At 38.7% G+C, this 22,506-nt stretch overlaps 1 protein-coding gene across 1 annotated transcript in view; it reads left to right on the plus strand.

Moving 5' to 3' along the window:
* The first annotated feature begins 6,078 nt into the window (after window positions 1-6,078).
* LOC117300230 (mitogen-activated protein kinase kinase kinase 14-like) overlaps window positions 6,079-22,506 on the plus strand; it is a 42,038-nt gene continuing 25,610 nt past the window's right edge. Inside the window, exons 1-7 of the mRNA XM_033783956.1 lie at window positions 6,079-6,276; window positions 6,856-7,011; window positions 16,980-17,104; window positions 17,608-17,898; window positions 19,237-19,358; window positions 19,996-20,658; window positions 21,974-22,108. Of these exons, the coding sequence (XP_033639847.1) occupies window positions 6,950-7,011; window positions 16,980-17,104; window positions 17,608-17,898; window positions 19,237-19,358; window positions 19,996-20,658; window positions 21,974-22,108 (1,398 nt within the window). The 5' untranslated portion in view covers window positions 6,079-6,276; window positions 6,856-6,949. The remainder of the gene's footprint in view (window positions 6,277-6,855; window positions 7,012-16,979; window positions 17,105-17,607; window positions 17,899-19,236; window positions 19,359-19,995; window positions 20,659-21,973; window positions 22,109-22,506) is intronic.

Below are 22,506 nucleotides of genomic sequence, written 5' to 3' on the forward strand. Positions count from 1 at the left end.
GAAAACCATTTTTAAAATACCTGCGCATTTAATAAAAAATATAAAAAATATTTCAAGTTTAGAAAGTCATGTTTAATCGTTTAAATTATTAAAAAAACACTGCAGCCACCCTTTAATCTGGAGAATCCCATGTTTACAATTTGGCAACTTTTTTGTAGTGATACAAAACACAGTACTCACTGATTTCTATTAAACTCACACAGTTTGATAATTGATGATGGTAGAAAGCTTCCCTGAGAATATTACTTTTTTGAGATTATGAGTAAATTATTGTTGCCAAAATAATTTTTGTCTCAGGAGATGAACATTGTTTTAGCATTTATATAACGGATAACCAGTACTGGTATTGATGCGACTCTCTTGAAAATACCGCTCTGTGATTTTCCTTATTTATTCTGTTAAAAAAACTTGACGACTAATGAAGCTGAAACTTCTACAGGTAAATTATTACATATATACTCTTCATTCACAGTGAGTAGGGATTCATGTCATGACCAAACCAAAAACTTGATCTACAAAAGGGTGGCTTTTTAATTGCCATTGCTATCAAACAGTGAATTATCTTTCCTAGCAAATCACAATGGAATCGCCACTGTGTTGGGATTCACCAGGAATTGTATGGTTTTGTGCTGTAAATCTTGCAATTGTATATATATCAAAATGAATGGTGGTTTTTGAAAAATGCTAATGTCTGGAAGTTTACTAGACTTTTCATTTTCAAAGGGAGGGTTTGCCTTTAACGATTTTTAGAGACTTGCTTACAGGACATGGTGTGGATTTGACAGAGGGTTAAGACTAGTCTTATCTCCAGTTAGGACGAGTGTCATCCTAACTTAGGACTAGCCATACGTTTTTAGTATCTCTTAGGACCAGTCCTAAGTTAGGACTAGTCCTAACTCTTCGTGAAATCGACCCCAGGAACTTGTCATTCCACTAGTCAGTCAGATGAATCACTAGTCAATGCGTCAAATGAAATAGGGATGCTTTGCTTTTTCAACACTGAACTAGCCAGCCGGACCACTTGGAGAGAGTTTTGACTGGCCCTCATGTGTTTGAACTGGCATTTGACTAACTGACCACTGTTAAGGGAGAAGGCTGAAAGAGGCTCTGTACATGTGTATGGTGCTTTTAAATGTAATCAACTTATTTGTATTATGTCAGTCTAGTTCAGCTTTCAGAATAAAACCATTAAAAACAGTTGTTTTCCATCTGGATAGCATATCACCAGTCCTGTGTATTGTCTACCAAGTACAACATTTTTGAGATACATAACCCCAATCTTAATTTTGTATTTTAAGAACATGTTTGGCTAAATGGACGACGGTTCTGGCCATATTACATTACATGTATACAGTAGTGTCAGTGTCAGCCTTAAAAAAAGTTTAGAAGAAGTGTTGTGTTCTTGATTTGTGAAATTCATAATCATCGACGTTATAAACCAATTGTACAAGAAAGATTGGCTGTTGCCAGGTTGTTGTTCATGCTGAGTTGCCTTTTGACTGATGGATGAAAAACAGTCACCATTTGCAATGTCATGTTCATGCACACAAAGTTACAACAGAAATGCAAACAGGACACTGTAGTTTTTGTTTGGTGTGGAATGGCGGGGAACTGTCTCGTACAATGACTATTGTAGGAGATGTGTCTATGATTACATGTAGGCCTTTTGAGAGAAAATGGCTAGTGTAGATGTAGCAATGTAAAACTGCTATTGGCAGTTACACGATGTGTCTGGCCTTAAAGCCATTGGACCCTTTCGGTCCAGAAAAAAAGAAAAAAGTTCACAGATCTACAAATTACTTACAGGGTTTACAGAAGGTAGCGGTGAAAGACTTCTCTTGAAATATTATTCCATGAAATGCTTTACTTTTTGGGGAAAACAGTAAAACAATATCAACTCCCGTTGTCGAGAATTACGGATTTATTGTAAACACATGTCATGACACGGCGAAACGCGTGGATACGAGGTTGGGTTTTCCCGTTATCTTTTCCCGACTCCGATGACCGATTGAGCCTAAATTTTCACAGGTTTGTTATTTGATATATAAGTTGTGATACACGAAGTGTGGGCCTTGGACAATACTGTTTACCGAAAGGGTCCAATGGCTTTAAGGCCCTGGCAGCAATTCTAGTTTTCTCTGATGGATGAGTAAGCCTTTTTGACTGTCACAGATTCCTACGTGTTTTATTGGGCCCAACACAGGTCAGCTTGTTATTTTATCCCCTCAATATCCCATAATAGTAATATGCCGAGTTTCGTTGTCTGGAAGTAACCCCCCAAAAAATAAAAAATTGCAAAGTCATGTCCATGCACACAGGAATACAGAATAATGCCAATGTGACACTATGTGTTTATTGGTGTGGAGTGTGGGTGAACATTTTTGCGGGGAAACAGTCTTGCACAATGGCTACTTGTCGAAATGATGGATTATTAGATGATATTTTTAGAAAATCTTTCGGATAAAAATTAATAGCAATGTACAACAGCTATGTTGGCAGTTAGGATGTTTTCGACTCTCACAGATCCCTGCGATTTGATTGGTCCCAAAACAGGTCAAGGGTCAGTTTTTATTAAGCAAATTGACGCTAACATTAACAAATCCTCTAAGGGCTCAGGGCACTATGAACGAAAATTCGACCTTGAAAACAATTCAACTCAGTTTTTCCCCCATTGTAATAAAATGCGTTTGGATTTTTAACTGTGCATCATTTACACAGAGTTTTCTCTCACTCACATTGTATAATAAATCATGCAGGATACATAGTATTATAAGGCACCTGACTTCTTCACTTGGAAACCATGCAACCTATAGTTTTACAAATTTAAAAAAAAAGTGTCAAGTTTTTTTAGAGTGTGAATCTAACTTAATAAACTGGTTGCAATTGCAACCGTTTTTATCAGAAAGATACATATTTTGTATGTGATTTAATGGGCTATAAAAACTCCTGGGGACAAGTAAACCACCTACATGTAGTCTGCTAGCTAGACTGCTGGGTTACTTATAAAAAAAAAATTAAAAAATGGGCTTCAATGTTAAAAATCAGTTTTGTAATGCCTCCCTTTTTCAATAGATAGAGTCTCATGAAAGGCGGGGGAAAAATACAAGTCTCTAACCTTCACAATAAAACAGAGTAAAATGTGTTTTGACATGTAATGATCTGGATACTATCATAGCGAAAAGAAATGATGTTCAAATGTTTACTTTGAGCCTGCCCGGGTAAATACAATTACGGAAAGTATCCAAATTCCATCAGTCATGAGATTATATTTGCTTAAGTGTAATATGTTGAATTTTGTAGACGGTTCCTTCTCAATAAGATACTGGTCTTGTTGATTAAAGTCTGATCCAATAAGCATTATTGAGCTACACAAGACCTGAAGTCTTGTAGAATTTTATCCTAAATTCAAACCCTGAAATAACGGCTAATATTTACAATGTTTGACTGTTGGGGCATTCATCCATTACAATATATACATGTAGTGCAAAAAGTATGCCCGGCTGCACGTCGATCGCCAGGCTCTAGACAGGGTCAAACATGTGACCCGTCCTTGACGAGCAGCGACCAATAGGCAGTCACCACATCATCATGCTGTGAACTCACGAGTGTAGTGTCATTTGAACGAAAACATTTTGTTTAGTAAGGTGTCAAATTTCTTTTGGTGTGCGAATATAACCCACTGTACAAAACTGTTTAAAAAATCAAGTGACTGTCCTCCCCACTGTACACAAAAAGAAAGGTAACATAATTATACCACCATAGGGATGTACCTGTTCATGTGTTCAAATAATTTCATCAAACTAGACATTTTAGTAGGATTTTTAAAAGCTAAATTACAAACATAGCTTCGGTTGAGGTTTTGTTGTAGCACCGTGTGAAATTCTCTTTTGAGTAGTGTTGCTCTAAGATCGCCTTCATCTATGTGTTTGTTGCTACGACATGGCTCTGTGTACAAAAATACCACAGTGAAAATGCCTTTTTTTATGAGCTTGCCTCTCACCCTTAGATCACAACCTGACATTTATTCATTCATTTCTAATCTCAAAACATTACTGTTCCCGTGGTCCTGTAGCGCAGTGAATAGTTTTTCTAGATAATAAAAATAATAATATTCAGCTCTTATAAAGCCCTTTACACCATGTCTCAAAGTGCTTCCACAATATTACAATGATCACTGGGCCATTTCATTTCTTAAAGACACTGGACACTATTGGTAATTGTCAAAGATAAGTCTTCTCACTTGCTGTATCTCAACATTTGCATAAAATAACAAACCTGTGAAAATTTGAGCTCAATCAGTCATCGAAGTTGCAAGATAACAATGAAAGAAAAAACACCCTTGTCACACGAAGTGGTGTGCTTTCAGATGCTTGATTTCGAGACCTCAAATTCTTAATCTGAGGTCTCGAAATTAAATTTGTGGAAATTACTTATTTCTCGAAAACTACTCCACTTCAATAGAGGGAGCCGTTTCTCACAATGTTTTATACTACCAACCTCTCCCCATTACTCGTTACCAAGTAAGGTTTTATGCTAATAATTATTTTGAGTAATTACCCATAGTGTCCACTGCCTTTAAGGAAATAAGGCATAGTCGTACGCGCACTTTTAGAAGCTTGTTTTTAAGTGAACAATCAGCAGGTTTCTATTGTGAGTTTATACATTAAAGGAACGTTGCAGAACTGGTAAGAAACAAAAATCGTGAAGATCACGAATTTACATAAAACTTACATGGTCTAATGATGATGATAAAAGAAAACATCCCTTGAAATATTTCTGTTAATTCTGAAATGTCATATTTGATGAGAAAGAAATAATCTAACTTCGCGTTTGGAGTTTATCGCTCAGTGAGCGTTTTATTCATTTTTATTTTGGCATCGATGCAATGCAAAATTTGTTATCAGTTTTCCATATATTCTCTCGTTACCCAGATGGCCGATCGATCTCAAACTTCTACAGGTTTGTCAGTTGGTGGATTATATAAAGTGCTCACACTGCCAGCGACGGTTTTGTTAGCAAAAACCAATTCTGTAATGTTCATTTAAATCTACTATGATGGAATGAATGTTTGTTGTGGTAGTCTGAATCATTCCTTCCTCCATGTCATTGTGTGGATGAATGATTATTGTATGCTATGAACTTATTGATCTGTGAACTTTCTGATTGAAACTAATCAAATCTGTTCTGATTTAATTTTTCTAAGAATGCCGTGCTTAATCTAATGTGTTTCCGACGGGCTTGCAGGCCCGATACTTCACGCAATCATGCCCACTTAGTCATTGCCTTGGTGCCCTTGCAAGGCCCAGTAGACATTTATAATTTCCTCATAGGGTGCCCTTTACCAAGGAGAAAATGCCTTGGTGCCCTTGCCCTTTCAAAAACGAAGCATACAGGCCTGGGCTTCGATATAAATCAACTGAGCCATGTGGGGGCAGATGTAAATAAACATGTGTACGCACGCATGTACCCTATAGATGTATGCACACAATATTATAAATAATGTGTATTGAGAATATAGCCACTGTGTTTTTGCAGTAAGGATTTTCTGCCATAAATATTATTGCACAGTAGCTTGCAACACTCTCCTCTGAGGCGGAACTCCATGTTCTATTGTTCAATGATTGACACCTGTAGTTTCTCCATGATAACTTTGCACATGTACTGCCATGATTTCACAGTCAGTGTTCCTGACGTCCCAGGTCAAAATTCCAGTTGAACCTAGTTAACTGGGGTCAACTGGTTCCACTGGATAGTGATCAAACTCGTCCATTTTCCATATTAACCAACTGGTTTGGACTAGGTTTAACTGTGTTCAACTAGGTTGAAATTATAAACCAGTTGGTCTCTGTCCATTTTCCATATTAAACCAACTGGTTTTAACTGTGTTTAACTAGTTCATCAACTGGTTTCAACTAGTTTCAACTAGTTTCAACTGGAATTTCGACCTGGGGTGACTGCCACTCTCTCATTGGTGTATTGGAATGGTGACGTCGTCGGTTTGCCTGCAAACAATGACTGCATCATTCAGTAGACTCATTGGACAGGTGGCTTCTGTGTGTTGTGGTATATTCAGTTGGTGCTCGCTGCCATTCTTTATTTGCTAATACATTGTGAATGACATTGAAACCCGGCCTTTCAGAGTCAAAAAGGTTCTGGCTGCTATTCTGACAACAGGAACACGTAGTGTTCTTCGGTCTGCTGGCAAAACGACAAATGCTAGTTAAAATCACCCGAGGACCAGTCAAAATTCACTCCAAGCAATCCGTGGCTGGCCAGGTAGGTGATGAACGATGTCCCTGCATGGTACCTACATTATAAGAATTATGGACTAGTGAAAAAGCTTGCTGACTACGTACCATGTATGTACACTGTACATGTTACTAGTGTTTATAGCCAGAGGAGTGTGTGTCTTTCGACTCCAGGTTTTAAATTTGGATGTATACCCTGTTTTATCTGTCATTTACTTGTAAAGTGAAGAATTTGGATGTCATTCACTTGTAAGTGAACAATTTGGACACCCAGTTTTATGTGTCATTAATGCAAGTGAACAATTTAGACATTCAGTATTATCTGTCATTATCATTGTGTGAACAATTTGGGCACCCAATTTTTTAATTGCCAGCAAATTTTGACGTCTTTTTACAAAATCTTGGTCAAAACATCCGCTGTGTAGCAAAACCACTTGACCTAACAGGTCCCGATGGAAGTAAAAGCTAACAAAAAATACAAGCGCAGTCCCTTATTGCTCTACTGTGTGTGACACTCCTCCATCACTTCGACTTTTAAACAAGTGTCATTCTAAACTATGTTTTGAAACTTACAATGTCTTTTTTCTTTTCCCTTTTAAAATTACAGCGGTGACATCAGAGATTTATACTTGAATAGATCCACTCATTCTTGATCATCACAAAATAAAAAAAGAACTGGTGCGAGTTCGGAGTCGAGGCAGATGCTTAGCAGCATGGGGCTACCCGTCCGTGAGGAGGTCTGTGAAGAGGGTATTGCTTGCCAGTAAGTAATTTTTAAAGATATTTTTTTAAGACAAATTATTACTACCATAAAAGTAAAATGAGGTGGTACAATGATGTGACAGGCCTTGAACTAACCCAGTACCATCAGCAACTGCCGTAGTGCCCTTTCCTTTAGCTATGGTGCCCTGTCTGCAAAGTTCCAATAACAATTCACATTTTCCTTAAAAACACTGGACACTATTGGTAATTTTGTCAAAGACCAGTCTTCTCACTTGGTGTATCTCAACATATGTATAAAATAACAAACCTGTGAAAATTTTAGCTCAATCGGTCGTTGAAGTTGCGAGATAATAATGAAAGAAAGAACACCCTTGTCACACGAAGTTGTGTGCTTTTAGATGGTTGATTTTGAGACCTCAAATTCTAAATCTGAGGTCTCGCAATCAAATTCTTGGAAAATTACTTCGTTCTCCAGAACTATGTCACTCGAGAGGGAGCCGTTTCTCACAATGTTTTAAACTATCAACATCTCCCCATTACTAGTCACCAAGTAAGGTTTTATGCTAATAATTATTTTGAGTAATTACCAATAGTGTCCACTGCCTTTAAAAAATAGAAGTACCCCTGTCTAGAGGGAAATTGCTGTGCCCCTTCAATAGATTAAACAACTTTCCTTACCTGTATACGTTCTTTTGGATTTCTGAGCTCTTGTGTTCGTGATACGTACTATTTAACAAAATTGTTTGACTATCAAAAGTCAAAGTAAAAGGCTGGTTTAAGTTCTTTAGTGAACTGCATGAGAACAAAACTAATCTTTTTTCAGGATTTGGGTTTATATTGGCTTTTAAGTCTTGTAATCAGGGCCCAATTCCAGCATAAAGCTGTTTTAAGCAGAAAAACCCCAGAAAATTCTGCTTAACAACTTCCTGTGCTAAGCGAAACATTAGTGGGGCAACATGGTTGCAACAATGTAAATCTTATGGATTCCCAATGTTGGCAGGTATATAGATAACCAGATTTTTTATCGGCAAGTTTTTATGCTTGTGACACGGAAGAATTGTGACAGGACAAGGATGGTGTAAATTACTGTGTCTGGTTCATTTAATGGTGAGCTGCATCTTTTAAGTAAAGCAAAGCCAAAAAGACCCTGAAAAGATACAAAATAGAATTTCCATATAAATACAATGCTTTAGGAAATACCAACTGAGCAAAGGACTTCATACAAGGAATAGTGATGACGATGGAAAATAAGAAAAGCAAATAATCCAAGTATAAATGTGAGAACAAAACAATTTACATTAACTGGAGAGTTATTAGTCAAAGTTCAATTTAGGAATACAAGGCACGTTTATGCTTTAACTTGCACAGTCAAAAGAAGAACAAATAACTAAGTAAATGTGGAAATAACCTCTATCTCTATTTCTGCTCAATAAACCTTGAACTCAAACTTAGTCCAATCACATCTTTATGAATAAAGAACTAATAAAGAACTTGAACCACAACCCTTAAGTTAATACTGATCAAAGACTATAATCAAGAATGTACAAGGCAAGTGATTGCTTTGACTTGAGACTCTTAATTAATTAATTCACAAAACTTAGTCAAAGTGCATAGACTTGTTCTACAATAAACCTTAGAATTTAAAAATTATATGAATGAATGAAATATAATTGTAATTCTATGAATAATAATGAAGTACAAGTCGAAGAGGGATTGCATTCCTTCCTACGTGATGGCATGCGGATCACACAATACATTCAAAGGTTGTATTGTTATTCAAATAAGTCCATGGGGCGATGCCCGTATATAAAGGCCCGGACACAAGTCCTGAGCCATCTTTTCTGAGGTCATATAGTTTTTTGACCAAACAGTATTGGGAGGGTTCAAAACCCAGCAGCGGGCGGGACCCTCTTCGACTTGTACTTCATTATTATTCATAGAATTACAATTATATTTCATTCATTCATACAATTTTTAAATTCTATTTCATAACATTCGTACAAGTCTTCAGAGGGATTGCATGTTCAAAGTAGATAAATAATCTGTGATGGTCAACAAAAATGAAAAACCAGGTCAACAAACCGTATGAGGAACTCTTATTTATTATATTTAACATAAATAACAAAGTATTACATACAGGTACTAGAACTAAGCACTACTTTACCGAAGGATACTTCATCGGTTGGCTTATTATACAACTTAGCAAATGTAATTGCATTTGACCAGTCGGCTGTTTTCAAAATTTCTTGGAGCTTTACCCCATGCGCAAAAGCTGCCGATGTAGCTGCACTGCGAAAACTATGAGCAGTGTAAACAGAGGGATCTATTCCCGCTGCACATAAAACGGCTTTCATCCATCGAGCCAACGTTCCAGTGGTTACTTTTTTATGTGGCTTTTTGGTTGATATAAACAGTTTAGTTTCCTCACTAACTGTTCTAAGCGACTCAGTACGATCCAAGTAATCGTTCAATGTGCGGAGAACGCATAACTTTGGGTTCTCATCAAATTTTGGTATAACTATTTTGTTATGTCCCAATCCTCTTTTTGGGCAGTTCGTTTTCAATAAATCCAAAACGGAAATAACACAGGAATTAACTGATATATTCAAGTGACTAGTATCTATACTAGCCAGCGTTTGGGTTCTTTGAGCTGATACAAGAGCTATTAGAGTTAAAAGTTTCTGACTTAAAACTAATAAAGAAAGTTCATTGTTAACTGGCAATGATTTTAAATAATCTTAAACAATTGAAACTTTCCATGTTTTTTGAGTATCTCGGTTTCGGGGGTGTTGTATTAAATACTCCCCTCATTAAACGTACTATTAGAGGGTGTTGTCCCGCTACATGTCCCTCAATTCTAGGTAGGGCTGAAGACAGAGCTGATCTGTAAGTGTTTAAAGTGGAATATGATTTTCCGTTTGAATGAGCCTTGGCTAAGAAATTTACTAAGTCTGCTACAGTGGGAGATAATGGATTAACTTGTTGTCCACTACACCAACTAGTCCAGCTTTTCCAAGCTGATTCATATTGTAGCTTTGTACTTGACCGCCATGAGTTTGCGATGAGGTTGGAAGCTTCTGCCGAAATGCCTTTTGTTTTCCAACATTCCCTGAGATGACCCAAGCGACCAGGTGCAGGTTTGGAACCGGCAGTAGTGGTTGATGCATCAGACAAAACTCTGGTAGTTTGATTGGGTTTGCAATTACCATCTGTAGCAACTGTGGAAACCACGGTTGGGCCTTCCATAGAGGGGCGATGAGAAGGCAAACAGGAGTTTGCTCTCGTGATATTTTGTCCAAAATTCTACAGAGCAAACAGAAAGGTGGAAAAATGTAAGGTGTTATACCAAACCACTGCATTTAGAAAGCGTCAATGGCCCATGCGTTAAAGTCTGATTTCCATGACACATAGCAATCTATCTTATTATTAATATAAGATGCAAACAAATCAACATCTGGGTATATTTGTGTTTTGTTGACAACATCCCAGAATATACGTGAGTTGAGACTCAATTCTTTATTCAATTTCTTACGAGAAAGATAATCTGCAGTGGTATTATGTACTCCCGCGATATGGGTTGCGGATAGAGTTATTTTTCTTTCGATACACCAAAGGAACATTTTTGATGCGAGGTCATTTAAGGGACCAACAGTTCCCCCCATTCTCGAAATATAAGACACAGCTGTGCTATTGTCTGATTTAATCAGAACATGAACATGAACATTATTGTCATGTTGTCTCTTCTCTTATAGTTTGGTTTACTGCAATATTTGCATCATAATTGCCATACTCATTTTTTAGGGTATTCGATTTGGCAGATTCGAGTTTTCTAAAATGCAATTTTCCTCTTGGAAAAGCATCAAATGTGGCAATAATCATGCCTATGAATTTTGCGAGATTCCGTAAAGTCAAGACTTTCTTTTCCAGAATTTGTATTCCCTCCGATTTTAACTTGTGTATTTTCGACTTTACAACATTGATCGTCATTGGTTTGGAATCGATCTCAACGCCCAGGTAAGCTGAATGGGTCTGCGGTTTCAAGCAGGATTTTCCCTTGTTTATCTGGAATCCCAAATATTCCAATAACTGTACCACAAAGGTTGTTTGTTCATTGCTTTCATTCTCCGATGAAGCCATGATCAGAATATCGTCAATAAAAATTACCAACCGAATTCCTTTACTTCTTGCTGCTGCAATGACTGGTTTCATCACCTTTGTAAAAAGTTCGAGGGGCTGAGCTCAGCCCGAAAGGTAAACAGGTGAATCTGTAGAACTGATTCTCCCATGAAAAGCACAGATAAGATTGATCAATCTCACACATTGGGATTGCGAAGTACGCATCTTTCAGGTCAATGGAAGTAAGGAAGTCATTGGATTGAATAAGTTCCTTAACTAGTTTTATATTTTCCATTTTAAAATGTTCATATCTGACAAAAGTATTCAAATCTTTCAGATTTATAACCGGTCTCAGTCCACCAGATTTTTTAGGAATGAGGAAAATGGTCGATACGAACCGACAGTTAGACCTTTTAGTGGGCTGAATTGCACCCTTTTGAATGAGTTCTTTTATCTCCTGATTTACAGTCTGGATTTCCTAATTAGAAAACATAATTCTTTTTGGTTTGACTGATTGTACAGGGCGTGCAATGAAATCAATTTTGCAGCCAGATATGGTGTTTAGAATCCACCTGTCGGAGGTAATCTGAGACCAATTATAATGGTGAAACTTTAACTGCCCGGCACATGCCGAAATTGCAGTGGAGTCATGTTTTACATACCAGGTTTTTGTTTCAGTAAATTGCCCACTTGTAGCTGTTGCTGTAGATTATGGTGGGAAAACTTCCCACTACCATTTCTCCCGCCTCGGCGGTTGCCACTTGGGTAGTAGGATTGCGTATACCGCGGTTGAGTTCTGTTTCCAGAGGTACCCTCTGTCGTGAAACCCTGGCGAAATCCACGGGTTCTTTGGGAGTAAGGCTCAAACCGATGGTTTTGAGTACTTCTGTTATTTTCTAAATAAGTCGGCTTTCTACCGGCTTTAAAAGCCTCGGCAACCTGTTTCATTGATGAATTTAGATCTTGTCCGAATAGTTTATCAGACACAGGTGTGCTCCTTGAGCACAAGCCCTTATACATAGGGTTAAAGGCAGGGTTTCAAATCATCCCGTCGCTTCATACTTAATTCATATGATGCATTTCCCGATAGTGTAATGCCATCAAGGGCATACTGTTTGATTTTTTCGGTGTCTGCTACGGTACCCGCCTTGGCAGTGTCCCGTAGTTCATTTAGAATATGGAAGTATGGAATCATACCTTTGACCACATGTTTCTGAATTTGCTGAGTGCCCACGTCTTTGGAGCGGGCCGATGCAGGAATAGTGCCCCACAAGTCTGCGTCCACTCTTGGGGCAGATACAGCCGGCGCATTAGCCGGTGTCGCATATTTTTCTGCGATCTTTGTATATATCTCCTTTTTGATCGGTAGTGTTACCGCTTTGGTTGCTCTATCGGCCAAATTTGAGAAAGTTTCTGCGCCTTTGGCTTCAGAAGTCTCATAAATGTCTTCGCAAGACAATAAATCAAAATCTTCCTCCTGTTTGGAAGGAGAACTGGCTGCCACGTTACTGGTCAGCTCGAAAATTTGGTTTGGGTCATAACAGTTACCCTGTTGTCCAACGAAATCATCATGAAACATATTGTCGACTGGGATTGCAGACGACTGTTGGTTTTTTACCATGTTCGTCAGTATGTTTTGCATGCTGGCAATGGAGAGGGAAAGCTTATGTATTCCCGTTGAGTTTGCCTGAAGCTTCGCTTCTAAGCTTACATTTGGTGTAATATCTTCATCACCAGCGGCTTGGCCGCATTGAAACTCAGACTCAATGTCTGACGGGAGCTCTGTATCAATTAAATTTTCCATTTCGATGTCCGCAGTGCTGTTACACACGAAGAAAAGATGGCTCAGGACTTGTGTCCGGGCCTTTATATACGGGCATCGCCCCATGGACTTATTTGAATAACAATACAACCTTTGAATGTATTGTGTGATCCGCATGCCATCACGTAGGAAGGAATGCAATCCCTCTAAAGACTTGTACGAATGTTATGAAATAGAATTAATAAACCCAATAGCGCACAATAACATTGCAGCTAGGCATTCCAAAGACTTGTATAATGAAACATAAGCTCTGGCAGCACTTGTTTTAGACCGAATACATAATGAGTTTACAGTAGAGAATAGTAGCCTACTTCTCCCCAGTGTACTCTTATCAAGATTAACAATAAACAAAGAACCCAGTGTAAGACTAGAACATGCAGGCAACACACCAGTGATCACATATCAATTGCTTGACTGAACCTTATGTGGCAGTGTACACTAAAGGATGCTATAGCGATAAGCTATGCTGCGCAGCAATACTGACTATCGATATGCTCACTTCCTAACCACAAACATCACCCAGCATATGCCCCAGTGCATTTCTACTCTCACACAAGAGGCAACTGACATTGCACAATGCCAATGGTGGTACAGTAAGGAAAACCACACACCTCTGTATGAATACTTCTAGTCTAACACAATGACAAAATAAGGAAAAGTTTGATCACAACACCCATAAGAGTGCTTTCAAACTAAATCAAATACAAATGAAACTAAAGCTATAAATGAACAATACAACTAATAGAAGTAATAAATAAGTTCCAAATCAAAGTAACTTCCCCAACATTTAGAGACTAGAAAAGCAGTAACAAATCAACTTTAAAATACAATGTAAAATAGACTTACCCCAGCCTAGTCACTATAGATCATCATGAGGTGATCTTCCAAACTTCTCCTTTCTAACTTGTACCATGAAAAATGTATGAAATAGATGGAACTTTTGCCACAGAACAGACATCAATGTTGGCTGTACATGTGCTGTGGTATGAATGACTCACTACTTCTTGGAACAGATAAGCTAAACAATAGACATTGATAAGTGAGAGAGTCTTGAGATCAAGCAAGGGCGCTGCGCAAGGGCTATATGTAAATGACCTGTCACAACTACATGTGCAATTTAGTTTATATAACTGACAAACAGATCCTTGTCATTTGATTGGTGGAACTTACTTCACGTGACATTCACTATTACTCCCATCTGCTCCGGCGATCAAAAAGACCTACTCGCCCATGGGGAATAGCATTTTCCATTCAACAGTTACGATCATCCTTGTTCCCAATGTTTTTGAGCAGTAAAGCGCCGCCGCGCCGCTGCTAAGACAAAGGAGCACCTGTGCAAAAGGTTGTGATCCGATTTGTGCATTGTTGGCCGCTAAGCGGCGCTATAGACCATAGATATAGAATATATCTATGCTATAGTGCAATTCGACGTGCACCTGGCGCGCAAGTGTTGAGCACTGGGCACGCAAGTGTTGAGCACCGCGCGCCATTTGCTGCAGTGTCTTCAATGCCTAGATTGTGCACAAAAAGACAAAGCAGTTGGTAATTTTCAATGGATGGCACTACCAATTTTGTTTAGTCGGATTGGTCTATATGATTTTTGGTTGTCAGTAATTTGTGTGATTTTTCATAATGTTATACTTTTAAAATACATCAAAAGACAAGGATCTATATGTCAGTTATATGAAACAAATATTGAGTGGCTTTAATTCGTGGAATGGAAGGAATATTATCGCTCGGTAAAATTTGGACTGATCCATTTGACTCGTCTTCGCCTTGTGAAATGGAACAGTCGAAATTTTACCTTGCGATAATATTCCTCCCAGTTCCATTTTGAGCCACTCAATATTTGTATATTATTTTTAAGTCAAGTTCTGTCATCTGTTCAGGTTGTCATGAATAATTCATGAACTCTTTTTCCCAAAGAAGTCTACATTTTGATTGGCAGGTTTGAATTGCACCAAATCTTGTGATCTGATAATTACGAGCTGATTGCTCTTTACGTTGCCCAATCAGCTCTCTTGAGAGCCAACACTCCTAAAAAAGGTTTACACTTACTTAGGCATAAACAACAAAATGTTATGTTGGCGTAACGGGCCCCCCAAAATAGGGTAGGTAGGTAGGGATTTTATTTCTTTTTTCTCCCTCCCAGCAACGAAAATGACATGTTTTCTAATTAAGCCGGTAGTATACACGATAAACAAAATAAAACAAGGCTACACACAACAAATAGTATAACTCTTGATGAAATTTAAAACATTTTTATGTCTAATAGATCTTAATCATTAAATTTCTTTCCTTGAAAAAATAAAAATATCCAGGGTCGGTCAAATTCTTAGGGTAGGTCGGGGTTACGCCAATATATCATTTTTGTTTTTTGCCTTAGTTTGCACCTGCATAGTTTACTTCTACAACATAAATAATGTACCCTGAACTTTTTTCAGAGGCAGCCCAGACAGTCATGGTTTGTGGATTGGTCATGGGATCCCCTAGACGCCTATTATTATTATTATTATTATTATTATTATTATTATTATTATTATTATTATTATTATTATTATTTCATTTTATCACAGCATGCAAAAGAAAGATCTCATTTTCCTTTGTGCTGGTAACTCCTCGAGCCGGGCTACGTCCCGTAGCCTTAGATCTCAAGGGTCTTTCTCAGAATCCTCGCTGTTCCCAAAAGCGCTGCCTTCTGTAACAAATCTACCCTCACATTTGTCCCTATTTCATCTAGATGTTTCCCCAGTGCTTTGGGAATGGTGCCAAGTGCTCCAACTACCACGGGGACTACTTTATTATTAAAAGATATTAAAAAACACACATAAGCATGAACAGGACTGGTGGAATACAAACAATGATGAATTGCAATAATACAAAATAGCACAACAAAAACACGGAAATAGGACTGGATGAGGAATACAATCAATAAGACTAGCAAAAAACAACGATTGTATTAAAAACATGGAATACAAAATGCAACCAGAGAAAGAGAAAAAACCATAGTCATTGGGTGTTAAGCAAATTAATGAAATAAGGAAGTGGACTATTTTGACTAATATTTCTCCTGCAGGAAATGTTGTACATGTATACTATACACCTGGACGGGAATCACAAGACTTGGCACAATTGCCAGTATGGAATTGTCAAGTCATGTGATAAAATAGATTGGCCATGTTGGATGGAATCATTATTGTCAAATGTGTAGGGCAACTTCCTGCTCTATTTGTCTAAATTGCAAAAAATTTCTAATATTTGTGCTAGAATGAGACATTTGGGAACAAAAGTCTGAACATATTTTGCTTGTTTGCCCTCTTTGATCAAATTTTTTTACTTACATGTACCGTGTAGGAAAAATAGATTCCTCCATGCATGTACTTACTAACATTTTGCTTTGGTTTTTTTTAACCTAAAACTGGTAATTAGTCTTTTTTTATGTATTTAGAGTGTCTCACTTTTTTTAAACTCAGAATACAGCCTGTCTTTAAAACTTAATTTATGTTAACTTTCTTTCTCTGCCCACTTCAATAAACCAATTTCGTAAGTCGTTCAACAGAAGATTCTGCATCTCAGCGAATGGCTTTGCTAAGCGAAAAATGAGTGGGGTACACCAGTGTCTTAGCCACCAGTGTCTTAGGAATTTGAAAAGTGGGAGTGCAAACTGAAAAAGTGGGAGTGCAACCTAAAATCACAAACTTAATGTATTTTGTTCTGCTAAGAAATACTATTCAGTGCTATGCAAGCGTTTTTGTGCTTCAAGGCTAGAAAATTGGGTCCTGGTATGCTGTTTGAGACTTTTTTGTCAGAAATTCTCACCAGTCTAGCATTACAGACAATTTAGTGAATAATTAACCAAATACCACTGGAACAAAATAATAACGTAGTTCCGGCTTTCATAGTTGGACCATGGAGCTGGTTGGACTTGTGCCAAGAGAGCTCAGTTCAAGATTTTTAGCTTGGTTGTTTAAATTTCATTCGAGTGAGAGTCCGTGGGTTATGATCTTACAGGGTGAAAGTGAACTTCTTTTTTTTAATCTGGTGTTATTTCTGTATCATTATTTTTTCAGTGACTCAACTCCTTTTGGAAATCAGGCGACTAGTGATGACTGTGCTCTGCTTCCAACGATTTTAAAAGGAACTGTTTACATTTGTGTCAAGCAACAACATGATCTTCTAAACTTAATAAAATCAGGTAAGTTACCTGTTTTTCTACGTGTGTGATCTTAGTGTTACTCTATGCTTGTGGGCCTACATTTTAATTTGTAAATAAAAACTTCATCCCCTTAAATATTATCCCCTGGCTGGCGCTTCCCAGGTGTGTCATAAACTTCAGGCGTGCACAACGCAAAAACATGGCGCGTGAGTCCACCCAAACCTCGGTAATTTACGTAGTCTAACCATACTCTCAAAGCAACTGCTGTTGTAGAATGCTGGATTTATCAAACAGCAAATGTGATTTAAATCAATGTCACACCATTCAACTTTTCCGGCTTCCTTTTGAATTAAACATGTTATTTCTAGAAAATACAGCCGATTATGGTCCATCGGTACGTCTTTACTGTGTAGCTGTGTTTTTCGTTACCCATCTCGGGTTACGTGATCACATGTAAATATTAGTTGCGCAATTGGTCTATTGGAAAGAGTTGGTGTTATCTCTGAAGTTCTAATGTTATTTTGCATGTTTCCTTTTGACAGGGAGGGACTCTACATCCTTCAATAAAAATGTGTCGACCAAAGTTGAGGTGGCAGACGAATCATCTGTGGACAGTTACATTCTCCAGGAAAGAAAAGAAGAGGAGGAAGATGAAAAGAACATAAACATTCCCGAGTCTGATAAGCTGATAGAGACCAACCTACTTGTACTTCTGCTGAACCAACACCATGAACTGGTCCAGCTTTCTGAGAAGTTGATAAGTGAGAAGTTGCTGAAGGAGGTGGATACAAACATCGTTCCAGAAGCTTCCAAGGATACCTTCTCAACCAAAAGTAAGTTTAAGAAAGGTCCGTCTCTTCACTCCACTCTGGGCATTGGGGCACTTTCAGTCAAAAGGCATTAAAGACACTGGACACTATTGGTAATTGTCAAAGACCAGTCTTCTCACTTGCTGTATCTCATGCACAAAATAACAAACCTGTAAAAAGTTTAACCTAATTGTTGGACATCAAAGTAGCAAGAGAATAGTGGAAGAAAAACAACCTTGTCACAGAAAGTTACATGTATGCTTTCAGATCGTGAGGTCTCAAAATCAATTCAAATATTTTACTGAGAAATTATTTCTTTCTCAAAAACTACGCTACCTCAGAGGGAGCCGTTTCTCACATTTTTTTTATACTATTAACAGCTTTCCATTGCTTGTTACCAAGTAAGCTTTTATTATAACAATTATTTTGAGTAATTACCAATAGTGTCCAGTGGCTTTAAGCGGTATTACAACCAGTTTAATGAGTTGATAATATTTAAGTTTCTTTGATGGACCTAGAGCACATGCCATCATTTAAGTAGGGCGCCCTCACCTGGGTGTCAAAAGGAGGTTGATCATTAGCCTGAACATCTTATGTCACACTCAGAGGCTCGTAAATTACACCAGAGAATGGCTGTAAGCATGCGGCAATACCCTGATGATCACAGGGTATGTTCTCACATTAATTTCGCACTCAAATTGTGTGTTACGCTTACATATAAAACACCATACGGAAATACGTACTGTAAAACATGTACCTTGTATCACATGGTATCACTGGTTCTGTAAAACCAATACCCATCCTTTTCTCTTAAGGACAGGGGACCAGTGCAGTCTAGTCGTTTATTTGTCCAATCCTGTGTGCCACATGTGAAAATCTGTGCGTTTTCCATAGAGTTATATAAAAGAACTAAAGGGCGCACTGGTGATGCTGCTTACACAAGTGCGACGGGACCACAAGTACCAGACACGCGCACCATTACGTACACGCGTTGGATATGAAGTACTTGTTGGAGTTTGTGTTTATTGGACGCTACGCGATGCTGTTTTGTCAACTTACAAAATGGCCGCAAAAACACACTGTGCGATGATGTTTTGTCAACTTAGAAAATGGCCGCATGTGCGCATGCCGTGCCGTGTATATAGGCCAGTGCGCCCTCTAGTTCTCATATATAACTCTATGGCGTTTTTATTATTTCATCACCAGTTTACCTCTAATATGGCGACTTGATGATGTCAATAGAAATCATAAAAACAAACACATTTTATTGAAGGCAGCCATGTTGGTAAAGATGTACTTTTAATAAAGAGGCATTGTCCATGTAATGTATATATGAAAATTATGCTTCACCTCCATGCACAGAAGAATCCACAAAGCGTCTTTCTGATGATCATTACAAAAGTAAGAGTGCCACAAATGACACGGTGGGCAATGGAGGGAAAGGGACTTGTCCAGCTGACCAATCGATGAAAGAAAGTGGACAGGTGATTAATCCCTCACTCAAACTTCTTTGACGATGATCTAGTTGTTTTTTTTCGGTGGGGTTGCGTTGCCGAGCGGATAAAAGCACTTAACTCAAAATCTGGTGTTTCTGTTCATCAGAGTTCAGGTCCAAGTCCCCATCGTGACACTTGTGTCCCTGAGCACGAGACTTGCTTCTTTCTACCCAGGGGTAAATTCAGGCATTTGAGACTTCTGCTTATTTCATTTTCCCATTTCGCTTTTTCTCGCGGGCCCCGCTTTTTTTTCCTGTCTCCACCATGGACGAAGGGCTGGCCCATGTTTTTTTGTTCCTTCTTTAATTGCGATTAGATTGTGACATGTGAGTCGGAGGCTAGAGCAAGTCAAATGCTCTGCGTTGGTCTTTGATTGAAGCCGTTGTTGTTAATTGTTTGTTTAGCGCGATGTCCATTAATACATGTACTTCAATGTCATTGTCACATTGCACCATGATGAGAGGGCCTTTTACTAAAACTGTATTAAAAAGCTTACACCTTGAGCCAAGACTAGGTGTACATGGTCTTCCTCACGTCGTACGTGTGTTGTCCATGGATTTCTTTGACAATAAGGGAACAGTACTATATCTGAGTCTGCTTATATTTATTCATCTGTTCTTCACAGGTTGGGGTCACTCTTCCACCGTTGCAGAATGGGTTAAATCCCACCAGAGGGGAAGGAGACGACGATGATGGAGATAATGGAAAGAGAGCTCGGCAGACGCAGCTGAAGAGAGATCATGAGAGCGAGGAGCTTGAGAAGGAGAGCAAGAAGAAGAAGAAGGAAAAGAAAGACAAGCCGAAGTCTCAGCAGAGTGCTCAAGCACCCTTCCTGGATGAAGGAGAGGAGTCAGTTGGAGGGGTCGATGAGCTTGGGGCTGGGATGGAGCAGATGTCTTTAAGCGGGATTGCTCAACCTACTAGGCGGTTGGGAAACCCTGGACCAGCAGGAGACACATCCATGCAGCAGTACATGCTGGATGGGCCCCAAAGATGTCAACAGAGAGAGAATCAGATGCCTCCTACCAAGCACAACTCGGAAGCCGTAAAGCAATTGTACGAAGACCCGGGGCATCAAACTCAGATCAGTCTGCCCCCAGGACAGCCATCTCCCTCCAAAAGAGGTGCAGCTGGACCGGATCCGGGGGCTCCCATTGATGGCACTGGTAAACCTACAGTCATCTACGGAAAGGGGAGTGACGTGGAACTTTTGGTAGAGAGGACCTTATATTTTAAGCAAAATCACAAGGAAGTGCAAAAAGATCCGGACGGAGTGCTGCATTGCAAAGTAAGACTATATGCAGGATTTAAAGGCAGTGAACACTATTGGTAATTACCCCAAAAAATTATTAGCATAAAACCTCACTTGATAACGAGTAATGGGGAAAGATTGGTAGTATAAAACATTGTGAGAAACGGCTCCCTCTGAAGTAACGTTGTTTTCGAGAAAGAAGTAATTTTCCACAAGTTTGATTTTGAGACCTCGGATTTAGATTTTGAGGTCTCGAAATGAAGCATCTGAAAGCACACAACTTCGTGTGACAAGGTTTTTTATTCTTCCTTATATTATTATCTAGCAACCTTCGACGACCAATTTGAGCTCAAATTTTCATAGGTTTGTAATTTTATGCATATGTTGAGATACACAAAGTGAGAAGACGGGTCTTTGACAATTACCAATAGTGTCCATTGTCTTTAAACATACCAACAAGGGTGGCAGCCTGTCCATTCTTCTAAGTAGATTTTATTGCCCATGTTGGGTGGCTTGACATTGTTGTGTTACTCTTTGCTGACAATAACAGCTGGCAAGCTAGCACGCTCTCTGCTTTGCTTACAGTAATTCCATAATTAAAACAAATCTGCTAAATGGCTACTCAGTAAAAACAAAAATTGTCTGCTAACAAGTGTTTTAAAAGGTTTATCAAGTCGAGGGCCATCTAGAAGTTCGAGCCTGCCCAGTGATTTTTTCAGTCCAGCATGCAGGAGCGAAGTTACTCAGCGCTGGTCAAGCCAGTGTCTGGTTTCAGTGTGTCTACAAAGGAGAGACATCTCCCACGCGAAGCCTTTTTTTTATGTTGGGTCAGGATATGATATCGTACGCTTTCCTGGAAGCACAGTCTGTGCAGTCAGTTTCTCATTGCGCAGTTAGAAGTGTTTATGAAATAGAAATTCTGGAAATGACTGTGGACTCAGTAACATGTCTGCCTACAGGTTTTTATGAAAATGGGCCAATAAATAAAATTGTATGCTTTCCTACAAGAAAAGTCTGTGTAAGCAGTTTTTTCATAACGCAACTTTTTTTTTTTTCAGGACCCAAGGATATTCATGTATTACAGGGTGAGCTTGCTGTAGGATCTCAGTTGCCCGAATAGACCTTTCCCCATGGTGCGGCCATCTTGTTTCTTGTTCCCTTCAACTCAATGTAATCAAACCGAGGCTGGAAGGGAAAAAAATAGTCTGTGTCTTTATGTACAGATAATATTAGCATCTATTACTGTCGATCGATACAGGGAACTTGACCAGGATGGTGGCAGCATGATAAAGATATATTTTTTCTATAAATGACTTTTTAATTATTTTTTTATTAATTTTTCTTTCTCCAGGAGATGGTGATAGAAAATGGCAGTTATCAGGAAGGACTCCAGTACAACAAATTGAGTCGCCTTGGACAAGGAACCTTCGGAGACGTGTTTCTGATCCAGGACAAAGTTAGCAATATGAACTTTGTCGCAAAACAAGTAAGTTACTTTTGCTGGTCTGAAAAATTCTCAGACAAAATTTTCACACGGGAACCAAAGACCAACGTCCCTTGTTGTGGGCGCCAGTTGTCTGTCACAAAGGTTGTTTCCGATTTCATGATCAACACTCGCACGATCACGAACATTGCGTTCCCGACGTCCCTTGTTCATGTGAGATCGCACTGTGTGTTGTTTATCAGTTCGCTGGTGCTCTGTCAGTGTCATGTTTAGTGTCATGTATTTGCTTTAGGTTACCATTGCTCATTTTCTTGGCGCACCAATGTGTTTTTCAGGCACACGAATCGTCCGGATTTTTCACTTCAAAATAATTATGTGGTCTCCGAGTTCAGTATGAATTTGAATTAAAAATCGGGGATGAGCGAAGGGGTTTGCGTCCA

This window comes from Asterias rubens, chromosome 15, assembly GCF_902459465.1.
Source record: "Asterias rubens chromosome 15, eAstRub1.3, whole genome shotgun sequence".
NCBI lineage: Eukaryota > Metazoa > Echinodermata > Asteroidea > Forcipulatida > Asteriidae > Asterias > Asterias rubens.